Source organism: Dromiciops gliroides, chromosome 2 (assembly GCF_019393635.1).
Source record: "Dromiciops gliroides isolate mDroGli1 chromosome 2, mDroGli1.pri, whole genome shotgun sequence".
In the NCBI taxonomy this organism is placed as follows: Eukaryota; Metazoa; Chordata; class Mammalia; order Microbiotheria; family Microbiotheriidae; genus Dromiciops; species Dromiciops gliroides.
This window is the reverse complement of record NC_057862.1, coordinates 637,707,686-637,729,150: the sequence shown is the minus strand read 5'-3', so window position 1 is coordinate 637,729,150 and position 21,465 is coordinate 637,707,686. Positions and strand designations below refer to the sequence as shown.

The following is a 21,465-nucleotide window of genomic DNA, read 5'->3' as shown; positions in this document are numbered from 1 at the left end:
CTTCCTCCTGCCCCCGGGACCAAAGAGAACGGAAGAGAAAGAACACTTCTGCTATATCAAGTTCGCAGGGCTTCCTCCGAGTCTACTCAAACCTGTGTAGTTCTTATTTTTCATTTAGCTGCTTCTGAATTTCCCATCATTTTTGTCAGACCAGTCTTGTTGTTTGTGAGTGTTCTGGCCTGGGTGAGTAAATACAATGCTGTACACATAATCTTTGGTGTTAACTTTTTTTTTTTCAGGGCAATGAGGGTTAAGTGACTTGCCCAGAGTCACATAGCTAGTAAGTGTCAAGTGTCTGATCCCAGATTTGAACTCAGGTCCTCCTGAATCCAGGGCCCATGCTTTATTCACTGCGCCACCTCCTCACTGCCCAACATATAATCTTTGAAAGCTGTCCACTCCTTTTCTGCTCTACGTGTGTTGGGGATTAATAATAAACAGAAATAATTTTTTTAAAAAGATAGTCCCTGGGGGCAGCTAGGTGGTGCAGTGGATAAAGCACTGGCCCTGGATTCAGGAGTACCTGAGTTCAAATCCGGCCTCAGACACTTGATACTTACTAGCTGTGTGACCCTGGGCAAGTCACTTAACCCCCATTGCCCTGCAAAAAAAAAAAAAAAAAAGATAGTCCCTGCTCTCCAGGAGCAGCTTACAATACAGTAGGGGAGACAACACACAATAGAAGACAGGAAAGGAGGTAAGGGGTAGCATGGACACTAGGGAGAATCTTGTTCCCTGGAGTTGGAAAAAACAGGCAGGGAAGCAGATGAGGAGTGGAGTGAGCCCAAAAAGCCACTTGTGCACTCTACAAGGGAAGATATTAGGAGGAGTTTGGTACTCCACCTTGCAGCCATTCAGTGGTGGTGGAGGGGTAGAGGGGGTGATAAGTCTAGGCTTGAGTTAACAGAATGATGATGAGATTAGAGGTAGCTAGTTTAACCTGGGAGAGGCTTCATGTTCTCTGCAGCTGAAAAAACAGGCAGGGCAGAAGATACGTGTAGTTGTCACTGTGGGTAAAAGCAATGGACTTGGAGGTAGCAAGATCCAAGTTTTAGTTCCACCTCAGACATTTATTAGCTTTGTGAAGCTGGGCAAGTCACTTAAGTTTCCTCACTTGTAAAATGGGGATAATAATTGCCTTTCCCTCAAATGAGATGACATGTACAATGCTTTGCAAACCTTAAAGTGTTACATAAAACTAGCTAAGCACTAGGGGTGCAGAAAGAAGCAAAAGACAGTTCCTGCCCTCAAGGAACTTATATTCTTTTTTTTTTTTTTTTTTTGCAGGCAATGGGGGTTAAGTGACTTGCCCAGGGTCACACAGCTAGTAAGTGTCAAGTATCTGAGGCCGAATTTGAACTCAGGTACTCCTGAATTCAGGGCCGGTGCTCTATCCACTGTGCCATCTAGCTGCCCTGGAACTTATATTCTAATGGAGATGACAACACGTGAACAGATATATGCAAAGCAAGCTATATACAGGATAAATAGAAAGTAACTGACCGAGGGAAGGTACTGGAATTAATAATTTATTTATTGTAATTCATTATGTTATCATTATTGAGAAGAATGGTGTGTTTGCCTCAGTTGGCAGGATATATTATTCAAGTCCTGGAGGCTTCTCCCCCCCCTCCCCCATCTCCACCATTCCTTCCTTTTTCCTGCAGAGTTGACAGTTAACTAGTAGAGGATGTTCCTCTCAGATAAGAACAAACTACATAATTTGGGTCATGGAGGCTTGTCCCGACTCCCCAGAATTTTCCTTCCTTTCCCTGCTGAGTCAACAGAGGTTTCCTGAAGTTAGATAACAATGAATCATAAAATCTCAGGGTCTGGTTGTCCCATGGGGTGGGGGCAGCAGTGGCACCACATCTGGGAGGGGGTCTACATGTTTAGAAGTGTTGAGAAGAATGTGAACCCAGATGGGGGAAGGACATTGAGTTAGATCTAGGATAAAAAGGAGAACTTCACTGGGACAAGTTGCACCACTCCTTTGGAGTGTCTGCCCATTCTTGCAAGATTGAGAATAAATGGCCATCCTTCTTTGCACCAGACTGGGAGTTGTGCCTCAGTTTACCTGTTTCTAACAATTATTATTATTCATTCCTCATCCAGTCTCCATAAAAGGCCAGTGCTACCTGAATCACAAGTTCAGAATACTTTTATTCCCCTTTCTGCTGAAACTTAAACTGAACTTAACACATAACATCTCAACCTTGGCCAGATCTGTGTAATCACTTGGGCTTCTTGCAACAAAGACCTTGGCCAGATTTGTATGATCACTTGGACATCTTGCAATAAAGACCTTGGCCAGATCTGTGTAATCATTTGAACTTTTTGCAACATTTTTGATGTATGATTTGTGATTTCAGGGTTTCTCCAGGCTTAGAAGCAGGAATTGTTTTTTGCCTTTCTTTATTTCTTTTTTTGGGCATGTGTATGGCAATGGGGGTTAAGTGACTTGCCCAGGGTCACACAGCTAGTAAGTGTCAAGTATCTGAGGCCGAATTTGAACTCAGGTACTCCTGAATCCAGGGCCGGTGCTCTATCCACTGCGCCATCTAGCTGCCCTGGAACTTATATTCTAATGGAGATGACAACACGTGAACAGATATATGCAAAGCAAGCTATATACAGGATAAATAGAAAGTAACTGACCGAGGGAAGGTACTGGAATTAATAATTTATTTATTGTAATTCATTATGTTATCATTATTGAGAAGAATGGTGTGTTTGCCTCAGTTGGCAGGATATATTATTCAAGTCCTGGAGGCTTCTCCCCCCCCTCCCCCATCTCCACCATTCCTTCCTTTTTCCTGCAGAGTTGACAGTTAACTAGTAGAGGATGTTCCTCTCAGATAAGAACAAACTACATAATTTGGGTCATGGAGGCTTGTCCCGACTCCCCAGAATTTTCCTTCCTTTCCCTGCTGAGTCAACAGAGGTTTCCTGAAGTTAGATAACAATGAATCATAAAATCTCAGGGTCTGGTTGTCCCATGGGGTGGGGGCAGCAGTGGCACCACATCTGGGAGGGGGTCTACATGTTTAGAAGTGTTGAGAAGAATGTGAACCCAGATGGGGGAAGGACATTGAGTTAGATCTAGGATAAAAAGGAGAACTTCACTGGGACAAGTTGCACCACTCCTTTGGAGTGTCTGCCCATTCTTGCAAGATTGAGAATAAATGGCCATCCTTCTTTGCACCAGACTGGGAGTTGTGCCTCAGTTTACCTGTTTCTAACAATTATTATTATTCATTCCTCATCCAGTCTCCATAAAAGGCCAGTGCTACCTGAATCACAAGTTCAGAATGCTTTTATTCCCCTTTCTGCTGAAACTTAAACTGAACTTAACACATAACATCTCAACCTTGGCCAGATCTGTGTAATCACTTGGACATCTTGCAATAAAGACCTTGGCCAGATCTGTGTAATCATTTGAACTTTTTGCAACATTTTTGATGTATGATTTGTGATTTCAGGGTTTCTCCAGGCTTAGAAGCAGGAATTGTTTTTTGCCTTTCTTTATTTCTTTTTTTGGGCATGTGTATGGCAATGGGGGTTAAGTGACTTGCCCAAGGTCACCCAATGGGAAACTCCAGTATTTTTGTTTCTGACAGCTGTCTGACCAAGCTCTAAGGGCTCCACATAGCACATGCTTCAGGGCCCTTCATGGCCATTGTAATGAATTGTTCTCATCTGTTCAATTCCACTGGGAGAAATCTTCACATGCTTGGGGTAGACATCCCCCCCTAATTCACTGACAGGTTTGAGGCCTGTCAATGACCTTCAACTTGGTATAGCTTTTCTCCTGAGATGGTTTACTGGAGTGTGGCCACTGGGTATGCTATAGCTTCTGGGAGCCACAGATGAGAGTTAAAGTGACAGCTAGAGACCAAGGTGAATGAGCAGCCCTCCGAAGGGGTTGGCAAGCCCTCAAACCGGAGTTGAACAAACATATAAACATTCCCTACCAGCAACTCACCACATTTCAGTTTCTGAAGAGGGGAAGGGAATTAGGTTCACAGCTTAATTCAGTTCTATATAGCATAGACCCTATAAGTTCCAAATGAAAAGTTCTCTGGGCTTACACCCTGGTATCTTGACTTCTTAGGGCTTTCCTTCTAGACTGGCAGAAACATCAAGATTGGAATGCTGGCTCCAAGGTCCCGATGGCTTGAGAGAGAGAGAGAGACAGAGAGACAGAGAGACAGAGAGAGAGACAGAGAGAGACACAGAGAGACAAAGACAGAGAAAGAGAGACAGAAACAGAGAGACAGAGACAGAGATGAGAGACTCAGAGACAGAGACAGAGATGAGAGAGAGAGAGAGAGAGAGTCCCAATCTGGTCATTTTAGAGACCAAGGGAAAAAGCATTTACATATCACCTACCATGATATCTGGCACATGGTTTTGCACATGGCACTGTGCCAAATATGATCTCATTCAATACTTACAACAACAGTGCAGGGTAGGTATTATTATTATCCCCATTTTAGTTGAGGAAACTGAAACAAACAGGGGTTAAGTGATTTGGGCAGGGTCACACAGCAAGTAAGTGTCTGAAGCCAGATTTAAATTCAGGTCTTCCTGACCTCAGGCCCCACACTCAATCCATGGAACCACCTGATGCCTCTAAGCCAGTTCCAGCCACACAATCAATGGAAAGAGGTTGTTTCTACTCACATTGTAGGTGGGTAAAGACTGTCTTTTCCCAGAAGCAGGTCTCTGCTGTGTCCCACATATTAGGTAATCTAAGAATACGGAAAATCCCACTACATCCTGTCCACACCCACCCCCAACCCTATTTGAAACATTTCTCCATTCTAACAACTAGGCAGGGGTGCATTTTGAATGCAGTCCTTGTCCCCAGGTCTTTTTTTTTTTTTTTTCAGGGCAATGGAGATTAAGTGACTTGCCTAGGGTCACACAGCTAGTAAGTGTCAAGTGTCTGAGACTGGATTTGAACTCAGGTCCTCCTGAATCCAGGGCCAGTGCTCTATCCACTGTGCCACCTACCTGCCCTGCTCTTGATATTTTTAAAGTAAATACTCCTTGGTAAAAGTTAATCCGACTGTTAAGAGGTTAAAAGGGACTGGGGTGTGGAGGACCCCTTAAAATTAGGGGAACACAGTTGTTGGGTTCTTGAAATGTAACAAACCTGTTTCTCAGGCAGTGGGGGACAGAGTAAACATTGTTATCCTTTGTTTTATTTTTTATTTTCCTGAAATTCCCTAAGAAAGTATTTTCATGCTCCTGTTTGGGTTGACCATAGGAAAAGAACATTTATTCTGGGGAGGAAGAGTGAGCACAACATTAGAGTTTCCTGAGATGCCAGGTTGGAGAGGAAAGGAGAAAAACCCATTTGGGAAGGTGGTTTGAGGTTCAGCTGAGGCTACTGCAGAATTCAGTCAAGACCAGGACAAGTGTCTCTCTGATTTCAAAGGTGCCTCATTTGTTATTTGTAGTTAGACCTGGAGGCCTGAAAGTGATATGATGATAAGGCATGGGGATTATTTCTGATAGATTGATTCGGAAAACATTCCTCTTTCAAAGAATTACTTGCCCACTGTGGCAAACCCAGAAGGCTCTCTGTAGCCCCTCTGATTGAGTTCCCCCTCCTCAGGCTTGGGCCATGGTCACTGAGGCAGCAAGTGTCCTAGGAAACTTTGTGGTGAAGGCCTGAATTCCTGAGACAATGCTTGGCTGGCCAGGGGTCCAAAGACTCAGCTGTACAAACCCAGTTCTGCCTAAGCCTGAAACAAGTTCTGCCAGGTCAAGGCTGAAAAGTTGAAAAATTACTCTTATTCTCTTAGAATTATTCTAGCAGAGACTCAATTTGATTTCTTTTTTAAAATTTTTTTAAAAAATTTTTTATGGTTTGATCTGCATCCAGATTCAACAGTTCCTTTTTATTCTGGATTTGGATTGCATCTAATTACCTATTTTTAAAAAATTAATAAAGTATTTTATTTTTTTCTGTTACATGTAAAGATAGTTCTCAACTTTTGTTTATACAAGCTTTCCAATTTCAGATTTTTCTCCCTCCCTCCCCCCTCCCCTAGACAGCAGGTAATCTGATATAGGTTTTATATATATATATATATATATATATATATATATATACACACATAATAACATTAATCCTATTTCTGCATTAGTCATGTTATAAGAGAAAAAATCAGAGCAATGATGAAAAACCTCAAAATAGAAAAAAACAACAGCACCCAAAACAAAAGAAATAGTATGGTTCATTCAGCATCTATACTCCACAGTTCTTTTTTTTTTTTTTTCTTGGATTTGGAGATCCTCTTCCATCACGAGTTCCCTGGAGCTCTTCCGTGCCATTGCATTGGTGAGAAGAATCTAGTCCATCACAGTAGATCAACACTCAATGTTGATGATACTGTGTACAATGTAATTTGATTTCTTTATGGCTTTCTGCTATAAATACCGAGCTATCCTGGATAATAAAGCACACATGGTTTATCACACATAATGTGGTGCCGATGTGTCAATGATTGATCGTCTCCGATCCTCAACTTCCATCAAGGGAATTAAGCCCTCGACCCTGACAGCCCACAGGATCCAATCAAAATTTAATTAAAAGTTTTTATTATTTGACACACAGACGTATGGCCGGGAGAAGAAGCCTAGACTTCTACTCCAACGGAGGTACAGGTTTAAGGCATGTTCCTTGATCAGATAGACATAGAGGTCTGGCTGGGAGAAGAAGTCCAACTTCAACTCCCCAAACAAAGAAGATGGCAATTTTTAGAGGCAAGAAGAGGGTGGGGGGAGAGACCTAAGACTGAAAAGTTACAACAGCCTGGGAAATGATGATGTTAACTATTTCGATACATGAATAATAAAAATTCCACATTTCTAACTTGAGATTATTGTCACTACCTGGTCCTAATCACATAGCAAACACAACTACCTCCCAACTAAGCTCATTCTGTAAATTTAAGGTTCCCAGCTTTCTGGGCTGTCCCTGACATGACTGCTTTATTATCTGTTTGACCAACCACTACCTGGAATCTCCGTTCAGAGAATATATGGAAATGATCAGAGTTTGATTACTAGGCAGAGTTGATATGGAATTTGACCTAAGGCCAGATCAGATAGTGGCTAGATTAGTCAATTTGGTCGAAGACAGCAAACCCAGAAGAGGGTTTCTGGTCAGGTGCCAGTGGGAGGGGACAGAGAAGGTGAAGTCACTCCCTCCTTTCCAGACCTTTATTGGCCACTGCATAAAGGTGGAACTAGTACACTGCATATCTAAGGAACATGTAACAGGTCTCCAGACAGACAATGTGTGACCTAAGCTGTTTCAGCGTGCTGATAACTGGTGCCAACCGTGGGCTGGGGTTGGAGTTTGTCAGGCAATTGCTGCAATTATCCAAGCCTCCCCAAATGTTGTTTGCAACCTGCAGGAATCCCTCTAAAGCCCAGGTGAGAGGACTATACCCCTCACCCCCGTCCCTGAACTCACACTCCCTCTCCACCCCACCTCACTTCTCAGTTGTCCGGAAAGCAAAATGCCTTTCATTCCAGACTTTGAGACTGAGGATTTAGACCTGTTGCCCTCTGGGACTCTGGAAATTTCAAAGGAGAGGCTAGGGGCTTTGAGTTTCTTCAGGATTTCTCCAGGGAACCCAGGTTTCTCCCTAGGGACATAGACCATAGACCTGGGTGTCACCTAATAGCTCCCCAGGGCTGGGTCTCTGGGGATGAACTTTTGCAAAGAGGCAGTGTCTCCCAGGGTCTGGGTCTGGGGTGGGAGAAAGGTGATGGGGATTTCATCTCTCAGAGGGTCTAGTTGGAGGAGGGTTGGTCTTTGGGACCTTGGGCTTAAACTCCACCTGTGTGCACGATCTTGGGATCTTGGGAGGGCCAGGACATCTCTGACTACATGACTTCTCTTGTTGCTATAGGAACTTCAAAAGCTCAAGGCTCAACACTCCAATGTTCAGATCCTCTCCTTGGGTGAGCCTCCCTATGAACACAGTCCCTCTCCCTCCCTGCCCCACTCCTTTTCCAGCTCCACACCTGTTCCCACTGGCATTTCCTGGGGTCCCACTTGTTGGCAAAGGGCTCCACCCCCAAGTTTCCCAGGGGAGAAGGAGAAGTAGGAGGACCTTTGCACGGGGTGTCCAGGGATACTTAAGATAATAGGGTTTAGAGCTGAGGAAAATAAGACTCAGAGAAAAGTGACTTAACTAAAGGTCACACAGCTAGGAAATACCAGGGTCAAATTTGAACTCTTCCATTGTAAAAATCAGCTCATGCCATGCCACTACATCTCACCAACAGAAGGACCAAGGCTAACAAAAATGCCAGTGTGGAGCCCAAAGGCTTGCCCACCTTGCTGTGTATCTTAGGGTGATTTACACTTGCTCTGGGTCTCCCCACTTTGCTTAGTTAGGATTTAATTCTGGTTACAGCTCCTTGTTTCTAGAACACATTAGAGATATTAAATATTAGGGATTCTGCCTATTGTGTAAAGGAGATATTGGCACTATCAGAAATAGTGTTATATTCTAAGCCAGCTTGCCCATGGGAGTGATCTGAGGGGCATAGAACAGGGCCTCCTGTCTCCCAATATCTCCCCTGCCAGGTTAGTATTTTTTTTTTTTAGCAAGATGTAGTTTCCTTCCTCATCTCTTTTCTTTTTTCTTTTTTTTTTTTTTTGTTTTTTTCAGTGAGGCAATTGGGGTTAAGTGACTTGCCCAGAGTCACACAGCTAGTAAGTGTTAAGTGTCTGAGACCGGATTTGAACTCAGGTACTCCTGACTCCAGGGCCGGTGCTCTATCCCCTCATCTCTTTTAATTAGGTCTATTTTTACTTTTGTTTTGTCTGAGATAAGGATTGTTACCCTTGCTTTGTTTTTTTACTTCAGCTGAAGCAGAATATATTCTGCTCCAGCCTTTCATATTTACTCTCTGTGTATCTTTCTGCTTCAAATGTGTTTCTTGTAAACAACATATTGTAAGATTCTGTTTCTTAATCCATTATGCTCTCTGCTTTTGTTTTATGGGAGAGTTCATCCCATTCACATTCACCATTATGATTACTAACTGTATATTCCCTGCATCCTTTATTCCCCCTTGTCTATACTTTTCTCTTTCCTTTTCCCCTGTCCCTTCTCACCTGTGTTTTGCTTCTGACCACCAGCTTCCTCAATCTACCCTCCCTTCTATCAGCCCCCACACTTTTCTTTCCCCTTTTCCCTCTTACTTCCTTATAGAGTAAGATAAAATTCTATACCCAACTGAGAATGTATGTTATTCCCTCTTTAAGCCAAATTAGATGAGGGTAAGGTTGAAACATTGCTCATACCTCCCTTCTTTCCCTCTATTGTAATAGATCTTTTGTGCCTCTTCATGTGATGTGATTTACTCCATTCTGTCTTCCCTTTCCTTTTCTCCCAGTATAATCCTTTTTGTCACTCTTTAAGTTTTTAAAAAATATCATCACATCAGAATCAACTTATATCCACTCCCTCTATGTGTACTCTTCCTATCTGCCTTAATAAAGATATAATTCTCCAGAGTTACAGGTTATCTTCTTCCTGTGTAGGGATGTAAACATTTAAACTTTACTCAATAACATGTTTCTCTCTCTGCCCCCAGGCCCCACACACCTGTTCTACCTTTTTATGCTTCTCTTGAGTCTTGCATTTGTAGATCAAATTTTCTGTTTAGTTCTGGGCTTTTCATTAGGAGAGTTTTAAAGTCTCATATTTTATTGAATGCCCATCTTTTCCCTGGAAAGATTATGATTAGTTTTTCTGGGTAGCACATTCTTGGTTGTAATCCAAGTTCCTTTTGCTCTCTGGAATATAATATTCTGAACCCTCCCACCTGCTAATGTTGAAACTGCCAGGTCTTGTATAATCCTGATTGTTGCTCTTTGATATTTAAATTGTTTATTTCTGGCTGCTTGCAATATTTTCTCCTTTATGTGATAATTCTGGAATTTGGCTACAATATTCCTTGGAGTTTTCCTTCTGGGGTCTCTTTTAGGAGGTGATTCGTGGATTCTTTCAATGACTATTTTTTCCTCTGGTTCTATTGATATTGATGCCTTCCCTTATTTTTATTTGACTACTTTGTTATAAATACAAAATAATCTCTATTTTCTTCTCTTTATATTTATTCCATATACACTTACACACACACACACATATATATATATTTATATATGTGGGTAAATATACCTATACAAACACACACACACACACATATATAAACACAATATATACATCTCTTTATCATCTTTCTCTCTCTTCATCCATCCATCCATCCACACATTTATGTATATATCTGGACATAGATAATGAAGTGGATGGAGCACTAAGCTTGGAGTTAGGAGGATCTGAGTTAAAATTTGGCTTCAGATACTTCCTAGTTGTGTGACCTTGGATAAGTTACTTAACCCTGTTTGCCTCAGTTTCCTCATCTATAAAATGAGCTGGAGAAAGAAATGGAAAACCACTCTAGTATCTTTGTCAAGAAAACACCAAATGAGATCACAAAGAAGCAGACAACAATATGTCTATATATCAATGTCTCCTATTACAATGTCAAGTCCTTGATGATAGGAATTGTTTCATTCTTTGTTTTTGTATACCCAGTGCTTAGTATAGTGGCTTGCATAAATACTTTTTGATTGATTGAATAGTCTGTCTTGACAGATGTGGAGAGTATTATTTCTATCCAAGAGGCCTCAGTGTTTGTCAAGGACCAACTGAAGGGCTTAGGGCTGAACTTACTCATCAACAATGCTGGAAATGCCATTGCCAATACCATCTACTCTGAGTCAGAAGAAAGCATGCACCTGCTGTACCAGATTCATGTTGTTGGTAACCTGAAGATGAGCCAGGTGAGGCTCTTCTCACTAGGGCCTCCAAAGAGAGCCTGATTTCCCATCTGGGCATGAGTGACCACCTCCATCCACTGTCACAGAGCTGGGGGAATTTGGCATTAGCCTCTTTTTACATTCCCTGCCTCCCTTTGAAGGCCTTTTCTCAATCTGGCTGCTTCCTATGTTTTCAAATTAGTGGATCTTCCACTCCATTTAAAGGAAGTCATCTTCATATATTTAAAAGGGTTGTCAAGTGGGAGGGAGGGGTGAGTCTTGTTCTGCTTGGCCCCAGGATGAATAGTGTTTAGAAATTATAGGGAGTCAGATTTTAGCTCATTATAAAGAGCTCCCTAAGAATTAGATTTTGGGAAAAGTTAACCTCTCTCATCCTCAGTTTCCTCATTTACTTCGATTTAAACATGGGTTACAGCAGTAGTAGGTGTATAGTTGCAATAGAGCATGGAGGTGATGCAGTGGATAGAGTGCCCAGCCTGGTGTCAGGAAGACTTATCTTCCTGAGTTCAAATCTGGCTTCAGACACTTACTAGTTGTGTGGCCCTGGGCAAGTCACTTAACCCTGTTTGCCTCAGTTTTCTCATCTGTAGAATGAACTGGAGAAGGAAATGGCAAACTACTCCAGTATCTGCCAAGGAAACCCCAAAAGGGGGTCATAAAGAGTTGGAGACAACTGAAAAATCTAACAATAGCAGTTATTCTAAGGGCTCAGTATACCCACGAGTGATTAAAATTTCTCCAACTATTTACATCCATCTTTATTTGTGTTTTATAATTGTGTTCATATAGTTCTTGTGTATGTCTTGGCATGAAGACTTCCAAGAGTTTTATACTGTATTTAGTTATTTTAAATGGAATTTCTCTTTCCATCTTCTTACTGAGTTTTCTTAGTATTATACAGAAATACTCAGGGTTTATGTGGTTTTATGTCATGCAGCTTTGTTTAAGTTGTTCATTATTTCAATTAGCTTTTTATTTCTCTCTTTAGAGTTCTCTAAACCATTATATCATCTTCAAAAAGCAATAACTTAGTTTTTCTTTGCCTATGCTTATTCCCTTTATTTCTTTTTCTTATTATACTACTGGATTTCAGTTTCCTTTTTTTCCATAAAAGTATTTTATTATTTTCCAGTTACATGTAGAGATAGTTTGCAACATTTGTTTTTATAAAATTTCTAGTTTCAATTTTTTCTCCCTCCCTCTCCCCTCCCCAAGACAGCTAGCAATCCGATATAGGTTATATATGTACAATCACATTAAACACATTTCTGCATTAGTCATGCTGTGAAAGAAGAATCAGAGCAAAAAGGGAAAACCTCAAAAAAGAAAAACAACAACAACAAGAAGAAATAGTATGGTTCAATCTGCATCTAGATTCCATAGTTCTTTTTTCTGGATTTGGAGAGCATTTTCCATCAAGAATCCTTTGGAACTATTTTGGACCATTGTATTGCTGAGAAGAGTCAAGTCCATCACAGTTGATCAACACACAATGTTGTTGATACTGTGTACAATGTTCTCCTGGTTCTGCTCACTTCACTCATGATCAGTTCATATAAGTCCTTCCAGGTTTCTCTGATGGATTTCAGTTTCTAGTCACTCTTTTGCTATCCACTTCTAGTTTGTGTTTAGTTTATCCCATTCCCATTCCCATTTATGATATTGAATTGTGGATTTCCTGCAATGCTATTCTCATACTTTTCCTTCTCTTTGTTTTCTACTTCCTCTTTGTTTTGTTTTTAAAAAGGTTGCAGAGAAATGATTATGCTTAGCACTAGGTTTCTAGATTTGAAGCAATTTGCTTCTGCTCTCTTATCTCTTTTCTCTTTCTCTGGCCAAGAGCTCAGTTATAGTTTCTTAACTTTTCTTTCTTTCCTTTTTAACCCTTCTTTGAGATCCACTCTCAATGGTTAGAGTTTGTTTTGCTTGGGGCTGATCTCTCCCTTAATCTATCCTTCCTCTTTATTTCCCTCTACCCTTTCCCCATTTCCCTCCTGTTTGTCTGTTGAATGATAAGTATTTCTGTAAGTTCCATGATGGCAGGGATCTTAATATCTAAATCTTGTGTCTCCTCCAGGACCATTCACAATGCTGTTCATACTCTGAGGTTTTTGTTTTGTTTTGTTTTGGCAGGGCAATGAGGGTTAAGTGACTTGCCCAGGGTCACACAGCTAGTAAGTGTCAAGTGTCTGAGGCTGGATTTGAACTCAGGTTCTCCTAAATCCAGGGCTAGTGCTTTATCCATTGTGCCACCTAGCTGCTCCCACACTCTGAGTATTACAAAAAACTTTTGAATAAATGGAAATAAAACTGAGGCTATGCAGAACCTCTATCGTTTTAGATTTCTGTTGATAACAGATCTCTACTCTCATGTCTTTCACCACCCCTGCCAGATATTCCTGCCCTTGTTGAAGGAGGCTGCTCAAAGAGGCCCTCAGGATAGTCTCAGCTGTAACCGGGCTGCTATTATCAACATTTCTAGTTCTGCAGGTTCTATAACAGAAGTTTTGGGCTGGGAATATGGTCATTGTTTGTCCTATCGCTGCAGTAAGGTATGGAAGGTTGGGTATTGGGCTGGGAGGAAAGAGGAAGTATTGGGGTGGGCAGTGATAGGGAACATGCTTCTACAGGGCTTTGTTAGTATGGCTGAGCTGTGGCCTCCTCATTCTCTGCTCAATTCTCTTCCACCAGGCTGCCCTGAACATGCTCACCCGGTGCCAAGCTCTGGCCCTTAAAGAAGAAGGCATCCTGTGCACTGCTCTTCACCCTGGCTGGGTTCAGACAGATATGGGCAATTCTTCAGCTTTTGTGGTAAGTATACCTCCTGCTGTCTGCAACTCCCTCAGCATGGGCCCAGGCTGGGGACAGAGAACAGGTACTCTTAGCCAAGTTTTGTGGGGAGGATTCCATAGGGTAAGGAAGTTGGGGAGGCAGTTCCTTGGGAGGAAGGCACAGGAAGTCAGTCGGTTAGCATAGGCTTGATCTCCATGAGTCGAAAGAGGAAAGTACATCTAAGTTGCAGTAGGATCTTAATGGATATTTCTACTAAGTTTGTCCTAATTGGAACTATTCTCTCCTCCTTGTCCCTTCCTTCAAATGCTACCCATATGGGCCTGTGTCAGGTTCCAGGGGGTGTTGATTCACTGGGTTCCTACATGACTGGCAACACTTCCACTGTCCCTCAGCCTCTGGGAACTTAGCCCCTTCTTTCAGAATCAGCTATTTCCTGTTACAGCCTCACTGCATCCAGGTACTATCCTAGTAGATTCATTCTTCTTCTGGTCCCTCTTAACCTGCTATGTGCTCTGCAGACTACTTTGAAGAAAGAAGAATCGGTGCAAGGCATGCTGAGGGTCCTCTCTACACTTTCGGAGGAGCATTCAGGGGGTTTCTACAGTTGGGAGGGAAAGGCATTGTCTTGGTGAAGTTACAGCAAGTTGGGAGGCCGTGATAGAGATCTAACTCCAGTTATCATCCATGCCTTTCTATCAGTAGCCCAGGATAGACCACCACATCTTGGTTAACCACTTCCCTTAAGGTCTAGTTTGCAATAAATTTGTTTCACTGCCTCATTAAACTGTCCTCATTCTTCCTAGTTGTAGCTAGGGGTGGGGTGGATGGTCTAGACTTAAGAAAGTGATGGAGGAGATATTAAAAATTCATATTAAACATAAAAGTGTGCCATGTGTACATTTTCTCTCTGGAAAACCAGTTGTTAAACATTTACTAGCACACCCCTATGAAGAGAAACTAAACCTGGAAGTTGTGAAGAGAAACTATGAAGCTATGAAGAGAAATTAACTTTGATCCCTTGAGGGAAAACTTCCCAGTGGGGAAGGGATAAGTTATCATTTTCATTTCTGATCATCTCCTGCAGTTCTGTATGTGGTTCCCTATGACTTCTCACTACCAGGGTCCCATAACCTCTGGCATAGGCGTAGATCTATGGTTGGAAGAACTTCAATCAATCAATATACATTTATTAAGCGCCTGTTATGTGTCAGGCACTGTTCTAAGTGCTGGGGTTACAAAAAGAAGTAAAAGACAGTCCCTGACCTCAAGGAGCTAATAATCTAATGAGTTCAGAAACCATTTAGTTCAATATTCTCAGGGGCAGCTAGGTGGAGCAGTGGATAAAGCACCAGCCCTGGATTCAGGAGGACCTGAGTTCAAATCTGGCCTCAGACACTTGATACTTCCTAGCTGTGTGACCCTGGGCAAGTCACTTAACCCTCATTGCCCCACCAAAAAACAACAAAGGAAGAAGAGGTTATATCCTGTCAAACAGTATAGTATTACACTGTCTTTGATATTCTCATTTGACATGTTAACATCTCCTTATAACACCCCCTTAGGGCTATTACCCTCAATTTATACTTGCACTGGTGGGTTGGGTCCCCAGAAAGAGAAATATTTTCAGGTTTCAGGCATGATCCTATGGTCCCCTAACCCTGGAGTCACATAACATCTCTGTCTGGGCAGGACTGGTTGGCCTGGTTCCTTAGTGGACATCCATAGTCTCTGTCAACTCTAGCTTCAGGCTCAGTTGAGTTACTGCTGTGTTTTTTTCATATAGAGCTGAGATCCTTACCATAAAATAGTCAGAAGCCTCTCCAATTCTGGTCCCTTAGTGTCTAGATCTCAAAGTTTTCCATAGCCTGGGTAGTAGATGGGAGAACACAATTCATCCCTTCCATTTTGACCAATCTTCCTGGCTGAGGGCTCGGTCTCCTCAAGGAGAGACCTCACTTTAACTTATGATGACCAGCCAGTATATCTATAACTAGACAATGACCTATTATCCAATAATCACCAAGCAGTTCTGGGCTTCAGAGTTTCCCTGGATTTTTTAATCTCTAAGGATCAATATTGTCCCATATCTCTTTTACCCTTTGTAACTAAACTCTTTGAAAAAGCCTTCTGCTAATTAGGCATAGACCAACATCTGACACCTTATACTAAAGTAAGGTCAAAATGGATACACGATTTAGACATAAGAGGTGATACTATAGGTAAATTATGAGAGAAAGGAATAGTCTACCTATCAGATCTTTGGAAAGGAAAACAGTTTATGACCAAACAAGAGATAGAGTATATTATACAATGAAAAATGGATGATTTTGATTACATTAAATTAAAAAAATTTTGTACAAACAGAAGCAATGCAGCCAAAATTAGAAGGGAGGCAGAAAGCTGGGAAACAATTTTTGTGGCCAGTACTTCTGATAAAGGCCTCATCTCTAAAATATATAGGGAACTAAATCAACTTTATAAGAATCCAAGTCATTCCCCAATTGAGAAATGGTCAAAGGATATGAACAGGCAGTTTTCTGATGAAGAAACCAAAGCTATCTATTCCCATATGAAAAAATGCTCTAAATCTCTAATGATTAGAGAGATGCAAATTAAAACAACTCTGAGGTACCACTTGACACCTATCAGATTGGCTAAAATGACAAAAAAGGAAAATAATAAATGTTGGAGAAGCTGTGGGAAAATTGGAAAACTAATGCATTTTTGGTGGAGCTGTGAACTGATCCAACCATTCTGGAGAGCAATTTGGAATTATGCCCAAAGGGCTATAAAGCTGTGCATACCCTTTGACCCAGCAATACCACTTTTGGGTCTTTTTCCCAAAGAGATCATGGAAAGGGGAGAGGGACCCACATGTACAAAAATATTTATAGCTGCTCTTTACGTGGTGGCAAGGAATTGGAAGTTGAGGGGGTGCCCATCAATTGGGGAATGGCTGGACAAGTTGTAGTATATGAATACAATGGAATACTATTGTGCTGTAAGAAATGATGAGCAGGAGGAATTCAGAGAAACCTGGAGGGTCTTTTGTGAGCTGATGATGAGTGAGATGAGCAGAACCAGAAGAACATTGTACATAGTATCATCAACATTGAGTGTTGATCTACTGTGATGGACTATATTCTCCTCACCAATGCAGTGGTACAGAAGAGTTCCAGGGAACTCATGATAGAAGAGGATCTTCAAATTCAAGAAAAAAAAAAAGAATTGCAGAGTATAGATGCTGAATGAACCATACTATTTCTTTTGGTTTTGGTGCTGTTGTTTTTTTTTTCTATTTTGAGGTTTTTCATCATTGCTCTGATTTTTTCTCTTATAATATGACTAATGCAGAAATAGGATTAATGTTATTATGTGTATATATATATGTATATATATGTGTGTTTGTGTGTGTGTGTGTGTGTGTATATATATATATATAACCTATATCAGATTACCTGCTGTCTAGGGGAGGGGGGAGGGAGGGGAGGGAGGGAGAAAAATCTGAAATTGTAAAGCTTGTATAAACAAAAGTTGAGAACTATCTTTACATGTAACGGAAAAAAATAAAATACTTTATTAATTAAAAAAAAAAACAAAGAAAAAGCCTTCTGCTGTAGGTGCCTCCTTTCTTACTTTCTTCTTTACCTCTCACTATCTGGTGTCCAACCATACCATTCCACCAAAACTGCTCTTTTCCAGTTACTAGTGATCTTTTAGTTGCTAAATCCAGTGGTCTTTTCTCAATCCTCATTTTCATCTACCTCTCTGCAGCCATTGATACTGCAGACTGCTCTCTCCTCCTTGATAATCTTTTCTCTCTAGGTCATCACACTCCTCTCTCTCTCTTGCTCTCTGTGTTTGTCTCTGTCTCTGTCTCTCTGTCTTTCTGTCTCTGTCTGTCTCTGTCTCTCTGTTTCTGTCTCTCTCTCTGTCTCTGTCTCTCTCCTTTACCTGTCTGACCAGTATTCTTTGCTGGTTCCTCTTGCAGATCATATCCTGTAGCCATAGGTATCCCTCAGGATTCTGTCCCAGGCCCTCTTCTCTTCTCCCTCCAGACTACTTCACTTGGTGATCTTGATGTAGGAGGCAAAAAAGGGTTAATAGAAAAACCCAAGACCCAAGCTCTAATTCAGATATTAGCTCTAAAAGGGAGTCAGACCCCAGTTAATGGATAACTTATACTAGGTTCTTGTACCCACAGTGCCCATAACGGGAATAGAGGAAGAGAGGCCATGATGACCTTAGACTAAAATGACAAGGCTATAGAAATTCTAAAGAAAAATGATTATATTTTGAAACTAGCCATGGGAATCAGAAAGAGACATGTGCAGAAAAGCCCAAATTTGTCCCCAGATTCACCTTATGACGTGTAAACCCCCAAAACACACCTCCACTGAAAAAGGTACCCGCCTTGGGGGTTGACTTAGAACCCCAGGATCTCCAAATTAGGATAAGCCCTCCCCTGAAACACCCCTAGGTGGAGAATATTATAATGAGAAGGACAGGTCCTCCCCTATACCTCCCCAAGGTGATTATTATAATGAGACTGATAATCAATTTATCCATACTATAAATATAACTGTCTTTCCTTTCCTTATTTGAGAGATACCTTTCCAATATTCTGGTTCCCTCCCTGTGGTCACCCACAGTATTGTCATAAAACTTGGGAAAGGGAGTCACTGAGTCTTGTAATTCTTTTGGGATGACTCATGATCAAGTTGACCCCAAATTCCATCCTACATCAATCTCATCAGCTCCCATGAATTTAATTACCACCTCTATGCTGATAATTCTCAAATCTTCCTCTCTGCTGACCTCCAATCTCACATCTCCAATTCCCTTTCAGACATCTTGAACTGAATGTTCAGGGAAACATCTTAAAGTCAACATGTCCAAAACACAACTTGTTATCTTTCCCCCTAAACCCTCTCCACCTTCTCCCTTTCTTATTACTGCAGAGGGAAACACCATCCTCCCAATTCCTCAGCTTCACAAACTAGGAGTCATCCTGGATTCCTCATTATTTCCCCCTACCCCCAATCCAATCTCTTAAATACACCCCAATTTTGGGGGGGGGTTTGGGCGGGGCAATGAGGGTTAAGTGACTTGCCCAGGGTCACACAGTTTGTAAATGTTAAGTAACTGAGGTAGAATTTGAATTCAGGTCCTCCTGAATCCAGGGCCGGTGCTTTATCCATTGCACCACCTAGTTACCCTAGAATTTATTTATTTAGTGCAGACCAGTTTATAAAGACTGTTTTGGGGATGACTGGGAGGAAGATTTTTTTTAAGATGGTTTAAATTTGACTTCATTCCCTATTTAATGAAATTGTAAGGCTGGAGAATTAACTTGTCACTAAAGCCAACTAAAGCCATAGTGCCTAAACCTTCCTAGCATCAGTGTTGGATCCTGGATTCTCACATTTATATAGCACCTTATGGGGGGCAGCTAGGTGGCGCTGCAGCGGATAAAGCCCCAGCCCTGGAGTCAGGAGGACCTGAGTTCAAATCTGGCCTCAGATACTTGACACTTACAAGCTGTGTGACCCTGGGCAAGTCACTTAACCCTCATTGTCCTGCAAAAAAACCAAAAAACAAAAAAGGAAACTTTCTCCTCAAACTATATAGCACCTTATGAAGAAGAAAGTGCTTTTCTCACAGGGTTGTCTCTTTGAAGGAGGCATTTTACATGAAGATAAACAAATAGAGAGGCTTTACGTACTTTCCAGAGGAGACTTAGTAAGTCAAATGTCAGTGAGCTCTCTACTATGTAACATTTTGGGGGGTATTTTTCTGTTATGTAATTTTTATTAAAAAATGGAAAATCAGTGTCGGTTGTTGGTATTTTTTCTGCCTGCTGATGAAGCATCAATGGCTTGGTGCTGGTATTCAGGTCACCGGAGGCTTGCCCTAAAAGATCTTAGATCTCACAGATGCCATTGACTTCTTGAAAAATGGTTACATGCATTAATTGTAAAGCACAGATCCAATGTTTTTTAGTAAAGAATTTGAGATTTTCATACATTTGAGACCACCTTCTTAAGTTGGAAGGCCATTCAATTGGCCTTACTGTACTGGCCTAATTGTTGTTGTTGAGTTGTTTTAGTCATGTTTGAGTCTTGGTGACCCCATTTGGGGTTTTCTTGGCAAAGATACTGGAGTGGTTTGCCATTTCCTGTTCAGGCTCATTTTACAGATGAGGAAGCTGAGACAAGCAGGGTTAAGTGACTTGCCCAGGGTCACATAGCTAGGAAGTATATGAGGCCAGATTTGAACTCAGCTCCTTCTGACTCCAGGGCTGGTGCTCTATCCACTGTGCCATCCAACTGCCCTTGTAATAGCCTTAGTTCAGCCTTTAGTCATTATGGCCTTGTAACCAACCAAGGATAATACACTTCAACGGAATACAGAGCCAACAAAACTGGGCAATAATTATCTCAAAAATCCAAATACTGTGTATTAGTCATTTGAGGTATAGATGACCTCAGGGAGCTTAGAGTCACGGGGTTATAAAAGTAAAAGTTCTTATTCTTGGGAAGAAATCTTTCTTTCCAAATCTCCAAGCCACCCTACTTTTTCTTATGTTCACTACTTAATTTACCATTCATTGCTCCTACAATAACACAAGTATGTATCTCATTAGTGACTTCTATGATAGTGTTTGTAAAAGAATTATTCAAAATTTATTATTTTTCATTTGAAATAAGCACAAAGTGATAGTCTAATAAATTGATTTTTGAGAAAAACTTATTGAATTACACTAGTGTTTATTACAAGGGAACTACATTTAGGTAAATAACATGCTAGAAACTTTACCTTGAATCATAATTAAACTAGGTTTAGAGTTGGAGGGAAACCAAGTTAAACCAAGTAACTTGAAAATAAATGACTCTATATTGAATTGTTTGAGTTCTTGGCAGGGGGTGGGGAGGTGGGGGCTGGGGGGTTGGGAGGAAGGGAGGAAGGGAGGAAGGGAGGAAGAGAATTTGGAACACAAAGTTTTTAGAAAATTTGATGTCAAAATTTGTATTTACATAAATTTGGTAAAACAAAACTTAATGGGGAAAAAAAAAGAAAGTAAATGACTGACCATGCTCCAGATGGCCTCAGTGACATAGATTTTTTTTTTTTTTTGGTAATAAACATTTCTATTTAAAGTTTTGAGTTCCATTGTAACAGCAACTTTGTGTGATGATCAACTGTGACAGACTTAGTTCTTCTCAACAATACAACGATCCAAGGCAATTCCAAAGACATGATGGAAAATGCTCTCCACATCCAGAAAAAGAACTATGGAGTCTGAATGCAGATTGAAGTATTCTATTTTCATTTTACTTTTTGTTGTTATTTTTTTCTTTCAGGTGGTTTTCCCCTTTTTTCTGATTCTTTTACAACATGACTAATATGGAAATATGTATAAAATGATTGAATGATTGTACATATATAACCTATAACTGCTTGCCTTCTTGGGGAGGGTGGAGGGGGGTGGAAGGAGGGAGGGGGAAAATTTGGAACTCAAAATCTTACAAAAATGAATGTTGCAAACAATCTTTACATGTAATTGGAAAATAAAATAAAATACTATCCCTCCAAAATAAATAAAGTTTTGAGTTCCAAATTCTATCTTTCCTTCCTTCCCTTCTTTCCCTCCTCCTTGAGGTGGTAAGCAATCAGATATAGGTTATACATGTGCAATTATGTAAAACATTACCATATTAGTAATTTTGTATAAGAAAAATAAAATAAAAGGGAAAAATGAAAGAAAGTGAAAAATAGCATGCTTC

The 21,465-nt window shown here is 40.9% G+C and overlaps 1 protein-coding gene across 1 annotated transcript; it reads left to right on the top strand.

Annotated features, from left to right (window-relative positions):
• The first annotated feature begins 7,301 nt into the window (after nucleotides 1-7,301).
• Nucleotides 7,302-14,375, top strand: LOC122744725 (C-factor-like). The gene is made up of 6 exons (XM_043990362.1): nucleotides 7,302-7,455; nucleotides 7,938-7,989; nucleotides 10,701-10,888; nucleotides 13,279-13,437; nucleotides 13,577-13,696; nucleotides 14,197-14,375. Exons 1-6 carry the CDS (start codon nucleotides 7,315-7,317, stop codon nucleotides 14,308-14,310), a joined length of 774 nt encoding a protein of 257 aa, XP_043846297.1. The 5' UTR covers nucleotides 7,302-7,314; the 3' UTR covers nucleotides 14,311-14,375.
• The last annotated feature ends 7,090 nt before the right edge of the window (nucleotides 14,376-21,465 follow it).

What these genes read in the sequence shown, in the direction of transcription:
- LOC122744725 (XM_043990362.1), top strand. Translation starts at nt 7,315, where the DNA reads ATGTGTGACCTAAGCTGTTTCAGCGTGCTGATAACTGGTGCCAACCGT. An exon ending in GGAATCCCTCTAAAGCCCAG is followed by an intron (nt 7,456 to 7,937) that starts GTGAGAGGACTA and finishes TTGTTGCTATAG; the next exon opens with GAACTTCAAAAGCTCAAGGC. An exon ending in GTAACCTGAAGATGAGCCAG is followed by an intron (nt 10,889 to 13,278) that starts GTGAGGCTCTTC and finishes CACCCCTGCCAG; the next exon opens with ATATTCCTGCCCTTGTTGAA.